At 39.3% G+C, this 20,542-nt stretch overlaps 1 protein-coding gene across 8 annotated transcripts in view; it reads right to left on the reverse strand.

Annotated features, from left to right (window-relative positions):
• SLC25A26 (solute carrier family 25 member 26) overlaps positions 1 to 20,542 on the reverse strand; it is a 94,913-nt gene that overhangs the window by 51,597 nt on the left and 22,774 nt on the right. For 7 of the 8 annotated variants that reach the window (XM_064453518.1, XM_064453522.1, XM_064453521.1 and 4 more), the window contains exon 5: positions 20,285 to 20,332. The exons of the other annotated variant lie outside the window; for it this stretch is intronic. In XM_064453518.1, the coding sequence (XP_064309588.1) occupies positions 20,285 to 20,332 (48 nt within the window). The remainder of the gene's footprint in view (positions 1 to 20,284; positions 20,333 to 20,542) is intronic. 8 annotated transcript variants of the gene reach the window in all.

Here is a 20,542-nt window from a genome sequence, read left to right on the forward strand (position 1 = left end):
GTCAAAGGATTGTTTCCTCATTTATCTGTCAGGCAACAAATTTCTTTTATCTCCTGATTATTCTCATGGAAAAATACAATCAGGAGAGAGACAAGCTACTAGTAATTTCCTGTTAATTCAACATGCTTCGTCAAGTAAAGAAACCAGGGTATCTTCCATCTAGCTGCCTGGAAGCAGCCTGACCCTGCAAACATCTCATTCAAACAGTTCACACTTAAGTTAGCAGGTGCTTGGAGAGCAGAACAGCTCTTAATACACAGAAATGCCAGCAGTTCTATTTTATTGAGATTTTTCTTTACTGTGCTAAAATACCTCAAAATACGCTTGTACAAAAATCTTTTCCATTCCAGTAATATAGAATGTTAAGATATGATTGAACAGAAAAGCTTTAAGGTCACAAAATGCTATCCAATTTTACTGTCTCTGACCCAAACTGTAGCCTGGGTATCCATTTTCAAATAGAACTAAAACACATTGGAAGCTTTATGCTCTCTGAACTGTTATTAAGCCGCACTATAAATTTAATTACGGAAACACCTTTGACAGAATTAAATAGCAGTGCTTATAGTCAGAAATAAGATCACCAATGGTAGAAATAACATTGATAGATTTACATAAAACCTGACTACCAGTGCTAAAGCTTAAAAGCAGTGAAGTACCAGACATCTCAAAAGAAAGAGATTTCTAAGCCCATTCAAGTACCTGTAACAGTTATCTGGTATGGATACAATTAATTGAAAAGAGACCAACAACGGCAAAACTCCACCTGTGCAAACGTAACAGCATTTTCAAGTCTGATTCACGATGGGGAAGGGCCATTATAACCCAGTGCACATAGAACACCATGCGATTCTAATATCTCAGCTTTAAACTCCCTGATCCTTCTTTATAGGCTTTTTTTTTTTTTTTTGCTATTTCGGGAATTTCACTATAATAAACTATGGAATTCTGCTCATGGAGAGAAATTTCCATAACTAAATCTTCAGTTAAACAGTCTCATATCTACCAGGAAAAGGAAAGTGGTATCTCAGACCCGTGTCATGTTTTGGTTACGCACAGACTATCCATAACAACTACTGAAAGGACGTTTTGTACCAAGAAGTATTCCTCATTTTTAATACCTGAGTAGTTTCAGGAGTGCCCTGAACTAAACCTTCAACTTGTTAATCTCCACAGGTATTTGGACTGTAGCCCATATATTTTCAATGGGTACCTGAGACACAATAAATGACAATATTTGGTTAGTACAGTACTTAATCAGTACTAATGCTTCCATCTCCACACATGCTTATAATCTGGCTCCAAAAAACTAATTATTTCACTGCTGTACCAGTAAGTAATGGAACATGATCCATTCAGTAGGATATTTACTGACATCTTGTCTCTGACTGCTCAGAGGTACATTTTTAGGCTGGTTTGCTACTGAAGTGGCGCCTGCTGTTTCCCTCTCCTTAGATTTTGAACTCATCATCTGAGTTTAGGCAAATAAGACAGAGGTAGGGACAAAACTAAAACTTCTGTGAACATCAAACAAGCATGCCAGACACATCTGTAAGCATCTCAGTTGAGCCGAGAGACTCAATTTAGCAATCCCACTTTGTAGGAAAAGCTGCAGAAGGAGCTGAACTATCTGTGTGGTTGCTGGACAGGCCAACAGCAGGTACACGCAGACAGGCAACCAGCACACAGATACCTGGGGAAGCGCCCCAGCATCTGTTATCACCTGCTCAACCAACAGCTCAGGGCTGTAGGAGCGAGTTTTGGGGCCATGAAAGCACAGCTTCAGTCAGCGCAAACAGGCAAAGCAGAGGGGCTGTGGATCAGAGGTCCATAGGAAATTGTGTTTCTGCTGTTTATAGAACTACTTCAGTAAACAAGAGGTGCTATGGCCTTGAGAACTGGATGCTGGTCCTGTATTGCACCATGTGCAGAGGTGACCAGGTGTACAGGGAAGGCAGCATGCATGCAGCTAAACAGGCTTTTCGAATTTCCAATAGAAAACAACCATCCAAAACACAGCGGGGGGAAAACCACAGATGAAACAACAAAGAAAACAAAAAGCCACTGCAGACCTGTGTAAATAAATGGTGAAGCTTCTTAAACCCCAAGGATTTCTGGTTTGTGGTGCTGGATTAAACAGTAAAGCAAAAGGCGAAGAGATTCTGCCTGTATTCTGCTCTCAAAGGAAACATAATGCACAAAAAGACTGGCAGCAGAAAGAAGATCCAGTGTTTGGGGATCAGTGTACAACTATTAAAGCTGAAGTGCCCTTTAACAGGGTTCTCCAACATATAGCCTCTGTGGGGAAGCTCCAGAGACCATTTACAGAGCCCTTTCCCAAGCTTAGGGCACCACTTAGTCTTTTTTGGCCACAAAATGTTATCTCTGGCTGTTGAGGATGTGTTCAGAGTCCTTAGTCCTCCTGAGGAGATGGGAAAATCTGTGAGGCCAACAGGCCAGCAGACATCTGAGGAACAGCTGCTGAGAACTTTAGAAGTTCCAGGGACCTTAAAGTTGATTAAAAATAGAAATAATTTAATCAAGGTCACATTTCTCCTCAGAAAGAAGGAATTCTCTTTAAACACACAGTATTTTGTTACAGTAAAAGTACTCCCTGTGTTGGCAATTCACGGGCCTTGGGAAAATAAATACTTTCAAGTTGTTCTAGGCCATCCCATTTCAAGATCATCATTTCCAAGGGGACTGAGAGATCAAACATTAACCTCAGCAAGTGGTCCCATGTTTCAGTGTCTGCCCCATAAACCAGGCAGGATCTTTCAGCTACCTACACATCACAAAATTCATACTGGATCCTTGAGTTGGCTTCTTTCCACCAATATTCCCCAGCTCTGCTCCCTTTTTTAATTAAAAATGAGGGAAATTCCAGAGAAAGGAAATTTAGCAATGGGAATAATTCCCTTACACACACAAAAGACATTTCCAACTCATATGCTTAATAGTTAAAGAGCTAAACCAGATTTAAGCACTTAAACAGTCTTATTTGTTTCTGGAGGCACTAAGCTCCTTCCCCACTGTTAGTGGGAACACTGCATGTCTGGTGGTTTTTGGGAGACCACGAAGGTAAAATGAAATCACAGGTGAGAGGACACATTCTTTTCAGGTCCCTTAGTAATACACAGGATTCCTGTGTCCTGAAGTAGTTAATTCCTAAACTGCTTGGACTGTCAAGAAAACCACACTTTTGCATTCCCATCTTTATGTTCCCTTCTGTTGAAGTAAATTAAGAAAAGAGGTTAGTTTGTCAAACCATGGATATTCATATGCTTAGCTCAGAGTCATCACACTTGGTAGTCTGAAAATTTTTAAAAGGACACTGAACTAAACATGAGCTGGACAAAATGAGGAAAGGTACTTTTAGTCATTCTGAGCACAGAACACAGACAGACTGAATTTTCCTAGCATTAGCTGCAACAAATATATCCCAGGGCACAAGGGGTGACAGAGCAGTGGAACAAGGAGGTATTCTTGACTGATTTTGAAGGTTTTGTTTGTGCCCAATGGCTTAAGAAATTTGTTCATCCTTCCTTGAAGACTACATTTGTAATGCTGTACCATGCTGGGGTGAGTCAGAGGTTAAGCTACTGGCCAGATAAATTCCAACAGCACAATTTATGTTCACCTGACCCGTAGATCTGTGCAACATATCGACTCAGATACAAGAGTAAAACAAAGGACTAAAGATCTTTTGCATCTTGCCTTTTACCACTCTGAACATGCTACAGTCCTGTAGGATCTTGGGCAGAATTCCCTCCCCATGGTTTGCCAGCCCCAAACATTTATTGTTAACTATTTCTTCCTCACTCAAATTGTTGTTGTTTTTCCCTCATTTATTTTCTCTTACAGGCCTCTGGAATATCTAGGCAAGGTGAGTTTGCTTTCACTCACCATGCACAGAGGCCATGTATTTCACTAGCCTCTTAAATCACACAACTACACTGCCTCCTTCAAACCCCCTCCTAAAACTCGCAATCAAGCATCAAGAATCATAAAATAGGCTCTAAAAAGTACAGGAATTTAAAACAAACGTATCAGGGCTCTTTTGTTGGCTGGTGTTTGAAACTTTCACCATAGCATCTGATTTGCTTCTCATTTTTTCCATGGTCATTAGACATATACATGCTTCTGGTTTTTTAAAAGTGGCTCATATTTTACATATACACATCAGTCTATGAGATGTGGATCATAAAAGGCACAGTGAGAAGGCACAGTAACATCCAAGTTTATCCAGAGGACATTTATCCACCAGGCACATTCATATTGTCTCTCAACAGAGCATATGACACGTATCATAACATCAGGGAAGGGAATGCTTCAGTGATTTGTAGAGGCATCGTGAGCTTTATTCTTCTTCCAGTCAATGACAGTTGAGGCCAGAAGTGCCTGACCTGCCACAGAAATTCCTGGGCTTAGTTTCTAATTGCATTCTTTCAGAAACTACGTGTTCTTAAAATAATGGTTAGTGCCATTAAATATTCAGAGTAAGCATCTCTCAACTATCTAAAATTCAAAATGAACAGATGAAAAACACGTCTAAACTTAAAACCAAAGTGAAAAAACAATAGAGACCACTGGTGACAGCGCTGTGAATCCGGAACAAAATTTCTGCTCATTACTTCAAGATGAACTGTTAGCACTCAGAAAACATGCATATATTTCAGAGCACCAAAAAGGATAAATAAATTGGGGGAAAAAAGAATAACTTAAAAAACCTCATAAAATATAATTCGGTGGAATACGGTTTTGGTACAAATACTAGAGACCACCGAAAGAGGAATAATGTACTTCAGAATCTAATTCTATCAAATCCCAGAAGCTTCAGATATCAATTTACAAAACAAGTCCTGCCGAGATTCAGTCCCAAAGCCCTCACAGAGGCACCCCTTTTACCTTCTCAGAGCAGCCCTCATTGTCCTTTTGCTCTTCATTATACCCTCTTAGCCAATTCCAAGGCCAATGAGCCCATTTCTTCCCAACTGGTCAAACCAGAATCTTCAGCTTGAACAGCAGCGAGGAAAATAAAAATTAAGTAGCTCAATGATACTAACTACTCAAGCTAAAGAGTAAAATTTCACTGAATGATTTATCTTAGAAAATGCAGAGTCTATCAAAACTTCTGAAAGAACTAAAAACAGAGACAGATGGTCCCTGCCGTGCCGCTCTCTCTTCGTTTTCAAAAGCCAGTACAGAAACCAAAGGCCTTTAGAACTGGCAAGAAAAGAACACCACACTGACAGCATCCACAAACATTTCTCACATTGAAAATTACATGTGCTACCCATTTCCTTTCTGCAGCGTGTTCCCTTTGCAAAACACAAGGCCCTACAGCCAGCCAGAGCACGTGACAAGAACCCTCAAGTGTCCAGGAGCAAGTCCATTGCTCCCAAAGGGAAATCAGTGGAGATAAAGGACAAAACCAGCTGAAAACTCTTCCTCCCCTTGTCAGGTTCTGACCAAAACTGGAATTAAACACAAGACCTTACACAACACTAAGAGCACCAACTTCTTTTGCTGCACCTCAATGCTCTTGCTGTCACCACTCCTCAGGTTTTCCTTGTCTTCTGCTGTTGCTTTCTTTTTTATGACAGCACCAGCTGAATTTTGATGACAACTCTTTCTCACATCACACTATATCTACATACCTCAGGGTTCTTTAGATGTGTACAGCTTCTCACCCTCCCCAACACAGAACTGAACTCCTCTGCCAAGCACAGCAGGCGTGGGATGAAGTTGTTCCAATGCTGCCACAAATTCTCATGGTGAGAATTTCTCTTTCTGAAACATCTTCTCTGCCCATAGCTTTGTTAGCTGTTCTTCTGGTTATTGCTTTTCAGACAGACTGCAATGTTCAAAAGACTTCGCAGCAAAGATGAGGGACCACCATACCGTCACCCTGGAGAAGCCTCTTCCACACAAATCTGGGAGACACACGGTCTTGGGTTGTGCCCCAACTTGTACTGAGAGAGAAGTCAACAGGAAAACACTGGTGGGAGCATGATTTGGCCCACAGAGATAAACTTTTATCTGTGTAAGATGATATTTTGCAAGGGAGGATACAGAAATAAAGGAGTTTTGGAGAAGACTCTTGAAGGGAAAGAAATGGGGAATAAGTAGGAAGGATCATTTGTTTTCCCAGATAATAAATATAAATTGCCCCCCCAAAAAATATCAGTCATTGGTGTAAGAAATCCCTGAGCCAGCTGCATCCATTTTAAAAGGGTTAATGTAAAAGTTTGGGATTTGTAGTACCTACTTCTACAGTCAGTTCTGTTGGGGGTTCTGGTAGGAACAAGGACTCGCTGAAGGGAATCTGAATGCTTGCCTTTTAACAGCTGCCAGCTGTAAGCCAGGGCACCTTTCCTACTTCCTGACTTCCCTGAGGATTTCTCATCTGGCTCCAAGGAGAGGCAAGATACTGGACTGGACAGAACATGGGTCTGATCCCATCAGGCAAAGACTAATTTGCCTGCCTGGCTTTTCTCATCTGCCACCCAGAGAAATAAATGCCCCAGGTGTGAGTTATCTGGCTTCTTATCAAGGGACTATAAACAGAAGAGCGACAGGGTTGCATAGAAAAGAAGCTGGTCTTTCAGCTAAGTTTCAAGCTTATGGGGTTTTTAGGTGGGGATGGAGGGTTGCAGTAAACTTTCACTGAGTACAAAGTTGTATACTAGGGGTGGTATAGGACAAGAACTTTATCTCAGTAGACCTCAAAGCACTACAAAAACAGCTCTTAATCATTTGTGTAGAACTCAGGTAATTGCACTAACTACGCAGCAGAAAAAAACCCCATTCCACTACCGCTGAATGCTGAACTTTTCTAGGCCAACACTTGGGAGTTAAATTAGAAGCAATGAAGTTATCCAGCTGGAAATCTGATAGTAAAACACTGAGAAGCCCTAACTCCCCACATTCCTTTGCTGCCAAGAAATCATACAGCCCTTTCATAAGTAACTGATAAGCCCAGAGGTAGGGCATTTAATGAACTATTGAAAGGCAATGTTGTTTATTGAACTAGGCCAGCACCTGTGCATATCTTTAAGGAGTAACCAATAGAGCCTACCTGGTTATCTCCAGCTACTTTCTGCTATATGGCACATCACAGTTCAAACCACCGCAAAGTTCAGAAATAGGAAAAAGGCTGCTATATACAAGCTACATCAGGGAAAGGAGTTACTGAATTAAGTTACTGCATGGTGCAGTGAAAATAAACCTTTGGTTCACTTGTTTTATCCTGCTGAAAGAGTAAAGGAAGACACCCATTGCCATCAGGTTGTAGAGGATCTGCAATACAAGACATGGCTGCTTTTGACTTCATACAGCATCTGCTGATGTAGTCTGGGATGCACATTAAGATGAGGAATGTTTGCTGCTTCTCTTAAAACTTGAAGAATGAAAAGAGCTATCTTCGGTAGCTTTCTCTATGAAATCTCAAAACATGAATAGCTTTATCAATCTGATTCAAAACTGTAACTAGAGGCGAGGTCTATATGTAAAAGCAGAAGTCATGAATGCGTTTGATGTATTTTAAGTAAGGCACTGAACTGCAGTTGTTATTTACAGATCAAAGAAGATCCAGCAGTGTCCTGAGACAATCTAAGTGAGAAATGCCAAAATCTGATTTCATCCATGTCCATATGTTGCTTTGAACTCATAATTCACAGAACTGGTCACTATATTGAACTAATTATCAAGCTTAACGCTTGCCAATTTTGATGGCTGTGATCCCTTATCAAAAAAAGTCAGGTTTGAAGGGAAGCAGAATGATGTGCAGCCTTTATTGAAGTCTGGGGAGGAAAAGCAATGAATATACAAAAAATTGTCCCTCCCTTCAAAAACCAAACATCATTTATTTTTCTAAATGGTTGCTGAGACACAGATTAGCAAAATAAATAGTTTGCATTAACCAATACATATAAAAATAAAGTGGTTAATTCCTCCTCCTCCGTAGGAAAAGTTTCTTGTAACAGTTAAGCGGAAAATACCTATGCTATCCAAAAATCTAATGAGTACATATATCGTACATGGAAGTAAAATTAGAGCAACAATTTCACAGCACAGCCCAATACATTTAAATTAAAATATGATAACAGTTAAAAGAAACGCTGAGAAAGTATTTCTGTAGGCAGGAATATATAAGCAAAGTGTGTTCTGATATCAGTAAAGACTAAAAATTACTTTTTTTGCCAATTAGTTACAGTGGTTGGAAATGACCACAAACATTGGTTTGCCAAAGAAGCGATTTCAGGAATCACACAGCTTAGGCTATAATTAAAAAGCAATCTATGGGAAATAGGTTATTACCAGTATTTAGCAGCTAATTTGTTAGTTAATGCCTTAACAAAGCTGTCCTTTGATTGCAGTGGAGGGGGGAACAACTTCAAGAGGATTATTTGCTATTAAGACTGGTACTCAATTGTTGAGAATGCTGATGTGCTCCAGCAATTACAATTGCACAGCACTCACCGGGAAAGCCAGATGGATTGATTCAGCCTGTGCTGCAGCCAGCAATTCACACATGCAGGGCAGAAGTCTGGCCTCCGAATTTTAAGGACAATTCACAGAGTACCCTCAAGAACGTGAGTGTTTGCTCATTAATAGAGAGGCACAAGCTGAATGTTTCTTGATGCCACTTACACATTTTATTTTATTATCACTCACATCAATGTGGGGGTTTCTTTTCCCCCATATATTCTTTAATTCTGTTTCTGAAAGCCATTGCATAACTGCTGGAGTCTCTGGATAGCATTTTTCATCAAGATAACGTGATACTTCATTTGGTTTTCCTTCTGACAAAAGTGACAGAAAATACCTTTAGTGTTGCCAAGTTCTATGGATACCATATTTAAGTCACATTACTGGAAATAAACATAACAATAACCTACAAATATATTCCATGTACTAACAAGTTATAATCAACTCAAAGCTACCACCACTTGCTACTCTCCTGCTGATCCAGGAAAGGAATTAAACACCTCACTAACCCCAGACTTAACTGCAGCCACAGGAAACGTAACCTACAAACTTCTGGGTAACAAGACAAATGAGAAAAAAATCCAAAGTCTCACTCACATTTATGAATTGCTTTTTCTTTCAATACTACCTCTTCAGACTCTTATTACTGTATTTCAACTGCAAAAACTTTCCTATAGCAAAAGCTGTGAATAAAAATATATTTAACAACATCATTGAACCTGAGGCATACTTTCTATGTAAAGGTTGGTTTGGGGAGCTGTAGCCCAGTTGACACAGAACCTCAGGAAGCCTTCAGCTGCAGAGCAAAACAGAGAGGCCCATTAATCATATTTATCAAGATTGTCTACCCTGGCTTTCATGCAGTTAGGGGAAATGTGCTATTCTACTTCAACAACAAGGAGCAAGGCTAAAACAAACTGACCTAACCACATGGGTCAATTCCAGAAATAGAAAGTACAGCACAGCTGTATAGGCCAGAAGGCGAAATGCTGGGAGGCTTGGAGAAAAAAAGGGGGGGGGGGGGGGGGGGGAAGTCCACCCAAAACTTGTGAGGTATGTAACCAGTCACAAAATTATACTGGGCCAAATTTTTGCTTTAATTGCCATTCAGTACATTTAAAGTCAGCAAGACAACATTCACCTAGGTGCCTCATGGTCTTATATTCCATGAGACTTCTAAAATGTTTTCTTGCACTTCAGGATTTCATATCAGCAAAACCAAGAATGGAGCAGATAACCTCCTGCTGAGGTACGAGCACATTATTTATTCCGATATGTATGGATACTTCTTTATTTGCTCTTCTCTTTTTTAAGTTAAGAGACTTTACAATGTCAAATACAAATACAGAATACAATGTACTAGCTGTTCTCCCATGGAAAGTGGGGGTAGTATCCTGGCTTACGTTTCTCTCTCTCTCTTTTGGGGGTTGTTCTGCCTGAAAGAGCATTGAGAGGCCTCAGTCTACTCATGACAGAAATTCATCCATGTCACATATTGTGCATCACTAGCAGTCTTTAACTGGGAAAGATTCAAGCTATCATCTGGAATAACCAGATCTGGCAGAGTGACCCAGGCATTTCTGTATCTGCAGCGTGATGCCAAAACATTCAGGCCAAGCTCTATTTTACTGTAGCTAGACCTGCTGGCTTTGAAAAGCAAGAACACGATTTTCACATATTCAACAAGCATGAAAAAGAAAATTTGCAGAGCTCCCACTTTATTGGCTTCTATAAAATTAACAGAAAAATAAAAGTGAGATAAGGGCCTGGTTTAATAACGCTATTTCCATCTGCAGTATACACACCAGGCCTGCTTTGCCTACATTTCTATAAAAATAATGAAAATCACATTACCACCCATCTCACCTGTTCCTTCCCCCACATGCATTGCCAGCTACATACAAAATGACATGGGATTCTCAAGTTAAGGTGCACACCACATGGGGATTATCTCAAAGATTATAAGCTTATTGTATTTTTCCTAAAAACAGACAAGCTAAAGAAATGCAGAATCTTGGCAAAAACTGACGCTAAAATAGAATTTAAAATCGCTTACTTCATAACCTATGAAGTCTCAGCATGGAGACTTGTAATGTGTCATGATCATAAAACCTCCTTTCTCTTAGGATCACGTAGGCATTATTCCTCTGGGCAAGACTACAAGGGGAATGCCACAAATCTTATTCAATCAATTCCATCACAGAAAACCTAGTCAAAGTCAAAAATAGGAATCCATAAAATCACTCCCCAACTAAATCTCACTCAATTTACTCACACAAGTTAGTCCCAGGAAATTCAATGGGACTAGTCCCCAGAGTCAAATAAAATTAATAACGTCTCAAATTTTATGTTTCCTTTGCAACTGGGATGAGAGGCAGGATTAAAGCAAAAGTCAATTCCAAGATCCACAGGTCATCGGAAGATTAGATCCCTTGCGATAAGCATTTCCTTGGGCTGGCACCGCAGCAATCGCAAGCGTTGTGTGCCCTCTAGTGTACGACAGCTTGTAGCACTGAAATCAAGATGCCCATAGCAAGGAAGAAAGAAGAAAGGTCAGTGCGCTTCAATCTTTTTCTCGTTTTCTTTTGTTTTCTTTGTTTTTTTTCTTAACTAGAAGCAAAAGTTCCAATGCCCAAAATTAACAACTTTTGCCTTAATTGGCCAAAATGCTTACTCTAAGGATTCACTGCTAGTGCACTACTAAGATTCCCCTTTAAACAAGCTTGGAAAGTTGTTTCATCTATTCCGTTAACTTAAATCAGCCAAATCAGGTCCTGAAAATATTCTGAAGCTAGGTATGACTCCCAGTATCGTTGGTTTTTGTGTTGATGGTGTAAGTGTTCTCCTATGCTTAAAACAGTAGAATCAATTCTTATTTCCTGCAAGATAAGAATAAGCTAGTCTTTAAAAAAAATTGAAATATGATCTGTATTAAGCCCTTGGAAGAACTGTTCTTGTAGCAGGCTCTTACGAGTGCCTCTCTAGCCATGCTTCCAAACATTTTCATAACTGATAAATTACATAAGCTCTCTGCCACAGATCCCATTTCTTTTTCACACCTTCACCATAACCTTTGGGTTTCAGATTCAATTTTCAGTTTCATATTTCTCAGTAGATGCCTAATACTTATTTATATATACATATTATATGTAATGTAAACAAGTAACAGAGCAAGCATTGTGTGTGTATATATAGAGAGAGTGGAATTATTTACGGTCAAATGAAGGCACAGTTTCAGCAGCAGCAGTCTAGATTAAAATCAGTTTTGTCTCTTCTACATGCTTTAGCTACATCCCTCCAATTCTGCTGTTGTACCTACAGATGAAATATCATGATCACTCCTGTCTTTGCAAATCTGCACAAATGGTAATTTGAGTGCTAAGGTTCCCACCAAAACCAGCACCACTGACAGGGACAGTAGTATGGATACCCACAGACCTGAATTTTCATACTGAGGATATGGATGACAGACTCCTAGACTCAGTGCTGTGGTGATTTAAGAGACCCCAACTGCCTGCCTCACCCCACTGCCAGAGGTCTCTTATTTACCCCATACCAGAACCAGCAGAAGCTAGTGTATGTCAGACCCTCCTTTGAACTCCAGCTCAAAGCCCACCGCTTCGTGCTACTTTGATTTAAATTACAGATGTGCTAAACTCCCAGCAGAAAGAAGGGGACTCTCCCAAACAAATCACTGGAGTTCATGTGTCAATGCCCTCAGACCTCCCTCTTTCTGAACTATTTCAACAAGCTACAGAATATGAAAACATCTTTTTCATAAAAGAGAAAGCAAGACAACAGCCACCACTCAATTTGCGGCTGGAGACTCACAAGTGCTAAAGGCTCTCAGTCACTGCCAAGCTCAAGGGCAAGCAGCAAGCAGAGAGCCTGGGCTCCTGGTCCCACGCCAGCCCTGCTCCCGAGAACTCTCACTATGCCCTCAGGTCTTGAAGCTCATCTTCTCTTCACCAGAGCAGACACTTGGGTCTTTGTGTTAAAGCAGAACTGCTGGTTGAGATAACATCATACAAGGAATTTTGGGAAAAAGCTTTTGATCTTGGATTGCTGATTCTTTTAACTGTGCTTATGGTTTTTCGCAGATGTAGAGAAACTAGGTAATAACAGCCCAAGTATGAAAAACAGATAATTGCTATTAATACTGACAGCACTGTGATTCTGCTGGTGGAAGTCTTCCGCTGTCAAAATCATGGTTTGGTCTACTTCAGGCAAGAATTTAATCCTTGAGAGACAGTCCTGTACTTTTAGAAAATGGCTACATTGGTTGTTGTTCCAGAACAATTACACATATTTATAGGACTAGTTGCTTGACAAGGTATTTTTAAAAATACCAATATTTCCATGTACATGCATCCAGATGTCCCTTTGTGCAGATTTTATTTAAACAGACACACTGCATGCACATATCTTCTTAGGGTTAGAGAATTACCCGCTTCAGCACAGACATACAGAAATTGCTTCAGCCACGAATGAAATATGGTCTTCACCAGCTACAGCCAGGCAACCCTTCAGCCATTGGCAGGATTCCTCTACAACTTAGAACGGGAAATCTTGCCTCCCACTGAGAACTAGAGAAAGAATTTAGACATAAAAAATACAGTTGCCCATGGTGGAATGTAGCTGTGGAATTATAACTAAAAGTCACCATTCAGCCAAAAACTCCACAATTTTTTTGACTCTTGCTTTTAAATGGTCACAAGTGTTAAGACCAGCGAAATTTTACAGAAGTAGGCACAAATGTCTAACCCCATTAGACATGTAGCGGCTTCCCCTGACTTCAGTGTCCTGCCATCAGGCTACAATGACAGAAAATTCAAAGTTATTCCATTAACTCTAATATCCTTAGTTTGCCCTGGAAAGCTTTAAAGATGTTACTCATCCAATGACACTATCAGATAGCTTTTTTTTTTTTTTTTAATACCCCTTATAATTACTTTGATTTGCTGCTTAGTACTTTTACTATTTTAAGCCTTTACTCCTCCATTTACAATGAGGAACATCTCTTGGTGCCTGTCCTCCCTCTTGGTGCAGTCTCACCTTCTCATCAGGGAAAGGGATGCTTTTTGTGCGTTCTCCTTCATGAGGGATTTGCAATGACTTCCTGATCCTTTGTCACAGATAATTTTGTTTAGGTGAGGAAGCAGAGTGGGGAAATTCACATCCTCCACTGGAGACAGCATGTGGAATATGCTCTTCAAACCATTGTGAAACATGTAAAAATCAAAAGCAATCAATGTAAAGACTATAGTACTTAGAATATAAATGTAAAGAATATAGTACTTGGGTTATTTAAAATAAAATTTTAAACACCAAACAAAAAAAACCCCAAAGAAACAAAAATATATCACAGCATGAAGAAAACCTGAACAAAGTTTGGCATTTTCTTCTTTCCAACTTGTTCTTGCCTGGAGTGTTGCTACTGACCCACAAAACACATTCCTACACCATGAATGCTGCAGAAAACATCACTTGCAAAAACGCTTTAGTAAGCTGCTTAGAGAATGTATGGAAATAGTATCTGTATTTCAAGCATGCAGTAGAATACGCTTCCTGCAAGACTCTGCTTGCATACACATTCATTTGGAAAGAAACTGCATTATCAAATCACATAAGCCTTTTTAGTGCACATTGTTCACAAAGTGTTTTTGCCGTTCAAAGGCCCTAGATGCAAGACCGTAGTTTTCAAAATACAGAAACGCTCTGCATATATGAAATTCTTTTCATTTGAAGATATCCACTGATGTCTGACAGATACAGTAATTGTATGCTCCATTGGTAAACTGCAAATCGATGGCAGCAAGGATGGCTGCATTCTGATTCTAACCAGTACATATGGATACTGCACGTAGCCTGAGAAGAGAGAGCATTCAACCAAAAAACCTGAGATCACTGCACATGCTTGACAAAAAAAAAAAAAAAAAAAGACACCCCCATCCCCCCAGACTTCAACAAGGAATTTGCTTTAGGTCTCTCTCCAGCCTGGCCTGTTTATTTGCCATTCAGGCATGTCACGAAACCTATTTCCCACAACTGGTAAATTTAAAAAAGCAGGAGTACTTTGTGGTCTGTGGAAGTCATTTATAAGTGCTTTTTGAGACCTCCATTTTAATTTCCAAGTACTATTCCAGCACTTGTGGGGAGAAGGTAATGAGCATAACCTATAACAGCAAAAGACAGTTACTGCTTTCGTCCACTTATCAGTGTCGCAGGTCTCGAGCTAAGATGTGCCTGAGCCCTTAGCCCAGAGCGTGGGCTTGTGTCCTGCTCTTACCCCACAAGAACTACCTTTAACCATTAGACACCTTTCAAAATTAAAACCCCCTGAATATAGATATCTAGAAGGATACAAGTGTACAAGTGACACAAAAGCTGATACAACTCCAGTGACAGGCTTTCCAAGACTAAGTAGTGTTTGGGGTGGGGAAGCAGGGACTTATTTTTCAACTTTCCTCCCATTAATCATGTCACATAACTTCTGCACAGTTTTCCACATGGCAGGGACTAGCTAGTTAATAAATTTTACAGTTCCTATCCCTTTCATGAAACTGTTGTTGCTCTACGTGGAAACACCCAAGCCACAGAAATGCTGGTTGCTCAGTAGAAGTAAAAAACCCAGTGTTATGGATCCTGCCTGGCAAATTCCTGGTTAAGCCTAACCTATCTAGAGTCGCAAAAGAAAATAAAGCCAGCTCAGTTTTCCAGAAAGTAACAAAAGACAGATACTGCACATATTTCATTAAGGAGGATGTTTATTTTTCCAAATATTGTATTAAGATAGTGTCCTGTTTGCCTATTTCTATCAACATCTGCTCTGTAATACATAGAGAATGATAGAAGATCAAAGTTTTAATTGTGCAAGTAAAAGAATGTATTAATAACATTCTTTCTGTCCTACAGCAACAGAGATAAACTTAAAAAAACCTCCAACAGCTAGGAGAACAGGATATTTATATAAAGATGTCCTAACAAAAGAAAAGCATGCAAAACTACCTCTAGTGGATAAACAAACCAGGCTCCCTGTTTGCAGACTGCTCCCTATCGAGCTCAGCCCTCAGGGATCCCCTCCCTCCCTCAGTCAACAGGGTCAACATCTCTCAGCTGGGTTTCACATTTTTATACAAACCCTTCTCAGCATCCTTTGTTCACTGACCCTTTAAATTTAGGAAAATGCAGCAGGTGTGCCTTTACAGCCCATTTTGCTGCTAGTTGCTTTAGATTCCCTCTCCCAGGTAGTCATTTAAGAAAGGGTGTTTTTTTTTGTTGGCCTTTTTTCTGCTAGTTCCTTCATCTGCGTAGGCTGCACTGCATATCCTCCATATCCCTTTTGATACACACATTATAACAGGACACTAGTTCTGCAGCATACATACAACAAACAGTAGCTCCTCCTCAGGAGACATTATTACTTCTTGGCTTTCCAAGATTGGGAAGAGCCCAAATTTGTTGCCTGTTTGTCACACTGCTGCCACTCCTTAATGCAACAGCATAGTTTGAACTAGCTCCTTTGAACTTCTCCTCCCCAGAATCAATATAGCTTGGAGTGCTCTCTCCCTCCCAAGACAGCAGTAGCTGCCTTTATCTACTTAGGGCTCCAACTTGCACACACTGAAGGAAATAAGGATAAAAAAAACCCAAAACAACCCACAACTTTACTAATTTATAAAATAGGACTCTTAAAAGTGATGACTAGACTATCTCACTGAAAGTAAGATCAATAGCATGCTGTACAAGAGTAGGTTCAGATTTATCAGTAGTTTTCTTTCAAATTCAGAGCTCTGAGGTGAGTTCTGAAACAACATTGTCAAGTAAAGGATCATTACCATCTCTACCTGAATGGAGGCCACCACAAGCAGAGAGCCTGGATTGGCTCGGAAGGGTGTAAGAGGCAACACAGAGGACAAGCTTCCTCAGGGCTACCTAAACAGCAAAGACTGACATTTGAAAGCAATTCCCAATCTCTTTTCAAGATATCTGTGAATTATAAAAAGCCAGTCATCCTCCATCCCCTTTGTCTTTGAGGAAGGTTAATATTAATGTTAGGTCCTTTTGAATCTACTTCTGGGCTAGGGCCTGGTCCATCTGCAATATTTTTAAAAGTGACAAATTAGATTAAAACCACACCGAACACTAACTCAGGACTCGCTCAGTTCTTCCAAACTACAGTAACTCAGGACAGAAGGGGCACTACAGTTAACCGTGGCACTGCTTGTGCAAAGCTGCAACCTGCACACAGGCACGCAGAGGGTGAAGTAACTCACTGTACAGCGAGCTATCGTACACAGGGAAACTGGACAAGGCACTTCCTTTTCTTTTGTGTTGCCTTCTCGTTCATAATAATGTCCTTTAAGACATCTGCTAGAGTCCTGTAACATTAATGGAAATGGAAAAGCTCCAACAGGAACTCAGGGGTTTCTCTCTTTTTCCCATGAACTGAACATTATGGAATTTTAACAGATGTTCTACTTGGTCATAGTTAATAAAATGAATTATGCAGGAATTAAAAATCTGTCTCCATTTACTTATATAAGATCTCAGCAGCAGAACTACATTCCCATTAAGAAATTCTAGAGGATTTACAGTGGATTTATAGTGTGCTCCTGCCTTGTTATAAGATGGCTGGAGATTTTACAAATTAACTTGTCTCTGTTGTGGAAAACATGAATAAATTTACCTGTTCATTGACTGTTCTTAGTAGCATGATTCAGTTTCCACACCGATGCATGCTGGCACACTACAACCATAGGAAAGGACAATTCTCACTTGGATTTGCTTTGGAAATGACATCATGGGAATTCCACATCGCTTCACAGCCTCCGATTTCTGCCATTTACTCAAAGTCTCATTCAGCAACCTAATAACGATATTCCTACTTTGTGCTTTATCACAAAAGCTTTCCTCTTGGAGCACGGATGTCTCTTTCAGGCTACTACTGCCAACAGAATGATGCACCGTGCCTCACTTGCCTTTCGATTTTAGCATTAGTTGAGTGTAACTACATCAAAGGAAGATGTAAAGACCAAAATGTAACAGAGATGTGAGAGAAGAGGCACCAAAAAGGTGGTAGGTGAAAGGGTCATAGCCAAAACTTTCAAGCACTGAGGTTCACTCAAAGTTATTTCCAAAAGCATTACATATTTAGCCATCTTCTTTCTCTTCTAATAGTCGTATGTATAGAAAGTATTCTGATGACGAGATAAAGGGGATAAGTGAAAGAGTGAGAAACAAAAATGAAGGACAAAACAACTACCTTGCACCAGAACATAAGCAGCACAGCAGCTAATGCAAATTACATGGAGCAGCATAAGGCTATCTTGAAAAGACTACTATGCTATAGTAGAAAGACAAGGTTTTTAACATAGCACTCAATTCATAAATAATCAGACAAATTTTCACTTAAGTACAAGCAATTGGCAAGCAGATCTTTGTCCAGGTACTGAAATTTGCTTTATGTAATATGCAAAATTTCATCCTGATGCAACAATTAAAATTAACCTTTCTTAAATTCTGGTTCAAGAATTTTGCCAGTGCAAGAATATCATCATCTGAAAAGCATCAATATTTCCAGCCTCTTCCAATTATTTTCTTCTAAAATGAAAAATCATGCATTGAAGCCCCTCTATCAAAAAATCCCACTGCTGTAACTAAACAAAGGGTTTTGTGTAAGTAAAGAACCAAAGCATGTAAACAAACTCTAAGTATAAAAGTCAGCTGGAATTAAATATCAGTCTACATGTGCTATGCAGCTACCTGGATATGTCTGATGATGAATATATATTTTTATCTGAAAATAAAGAATTTCCCTAAAGGAAGAAGTGTATATAAAGAGAAAAGAAAATATCCAAATTAAATATTAGGCTTACAACAGTTCCATCTGAAGCTTCTGTATGCTGTTCTTACTCGAACGGACATTGCTTTACAATATTTAGTGTCAGAAAATGCAATGGCCTTAGCAGGGCGTTAAATTCAAAGATTTTTTTTTAAAACATCACTTATGATATTTTTCATTTTGAAGAGAAAGCACATTTCATTTGGTAATAATTTATTTCTCATTCTATTGGACAGATTCTCCCAAACAGCAATACTTCAACTGAAATCAGTTCTGAAGGATATTTTATGAATATACATAACGGAGAGGACCCCCATTAAATTTCCAACAAAGTGCTGCCATTTTGAGTAAACAAAGTTATCTCAGTAGGGTCACACACTATGCCATGAATATGGTCTGCAAATTAATTACCACCCTGACATATGTCAAAACAAATTTTAGGGAGAATAGCACCCCGTAGTAACCATGTGTTTTATCTGTTAGTATGCAAAATCTGTATTCAATGGGATCTAAATTTATTCATTTATTCAGAATCCCTCAGAGAAATCAAAATTATTCCTTGGCCTTTTTTGCCTGTCTCCAAATGAAATCTGAGTGAATAACATGTGTTTAGTGAGCCAGAAAATAAGTACAGGACGAAGCTATGGTGGGGGTTACGTTCCAGAAAAGCAGGTGTCAGCTCAGCACAAATAACTAATTTTTTAAACACTCAAAACTGGTAAAATAGACTGCAGTGCATTATCATTTGTCAGCACTTTAAGGAACACTAAATTTGGTATTTCTTATTTTAGGTAATATACGTCTTTACTCTACGTTGTAACAAGGGCTGGCTAACATAACTGTCCTAAAAACAGTTTTCAGCATGAAGAAAGACTTTAAAAGCCGAGATGTTGAATGAAGGCTTAAAAAGCCTCTGCAACTGGCTTTATCATCAATTGCAACACAGCCAGCAGATCTGATCCTGTGTTTAAAAAACAAAAGCAGCAAAGATCCAAACCTAGTTTACTCAGTTAAGTTATATAAGGAGAGGACAAACCCGCACATAATCACATTGAACACAGTAAGTAAAGAAACCTTCCTGGACAATAGCTGTTTTGTTTTCATAGGAATCGAGCTTCATCTCTGTTTGAGGCACTCATGGTACAACTTCTGCTTTGTCAAAAGATGACCTCCTGGGATCCTATTCTGAAACAGTTTTAAACTGGGAGTTCATCAGTATGTTTTTCTACATGTTTCATAATCCGCCTTCAGTTCACACAGCATATCAAACACTTGCATGACACCAATCCTGTAATTCACAGTGCATTTATGAAGAGATTTTAGTTTAGGAACTATTTTCCGCCAAGAAGGCCAAAATATTTTTAGCTCCAACAGTGGAGTACTTCTGATTTAGAGTTAAGTAATGCCATATCACATCTACAGACTGGATGACTAAATGCATTTCTTTCACACATTTAAAAAAAAGCACAATCCTCCCTATATACAGATGACAGATAATCTCTTGGCATCTGCTGACAAACATATTTAAAGAAAGCCTAAATCTGTCTGTGCCAGACTTGGCCTGATGCCACCAGTTCACCATTGTTGGCATACATACTTCACATGATGCAATCAAAAGACTTGAGAAAGCCTTCAGTACTTTATTTCATGGTTTTCATTATGTGAACATATACGTTTCCATCCTTCTACAATTTAGCAGCAACAGAACTGAGGGACAGAATGGTGGATGACCTTTTGCATGCATCACAGGTTTTCTTAGTGCACATTATCAGTATTCTATTTAAATTACAGACTAGTAACTTGCCTAGAATGAAATACGCTAGGATTTAGAGCTTATGGTTAGAGCAATTGTTCTCAATTGTACTACTGTCTCGTTAGAAAACAAAGTGAGGCAAAGGAACCAATTAAAAAAAAAAGAAAAAAGAAAGAGAAAGACAAATGTTTTACCTCTCTTAATACTGTGCTTTTATAACCCCGATAAAGTCCTTGAATACCCTGTAAACCAACAAAAGAAAGCATCAGCTATTGGGAATTAGTTTGCCAAAGACCACAATTTATTGGTGATTACGAGGCAACCATTACAGCCTTACTGAGTGTCAGACCTGAACTTCTTGCAAATTGATTATCTTGATTATAACATTGTATACTGTATTCTATGATTTACCACGCCAGAGGGTTTTACGTTCATTTCAAAGATCATTTAAC

The sequence above is a fragment of the Phalacrocorax carbo genome, chromosome 6 (genome assembly GCF_963921805.1).
Source record: "Phalacrocorax carbo chromosome 6, bPhaCar2.1, whole genome shotgun sequence".
NCBI lineage: Eukaryota > Metazoa > Chordata > Aves > Suliformes > Phalacrocoracidae > Phalacrocorax > Phalacrocorax carbo.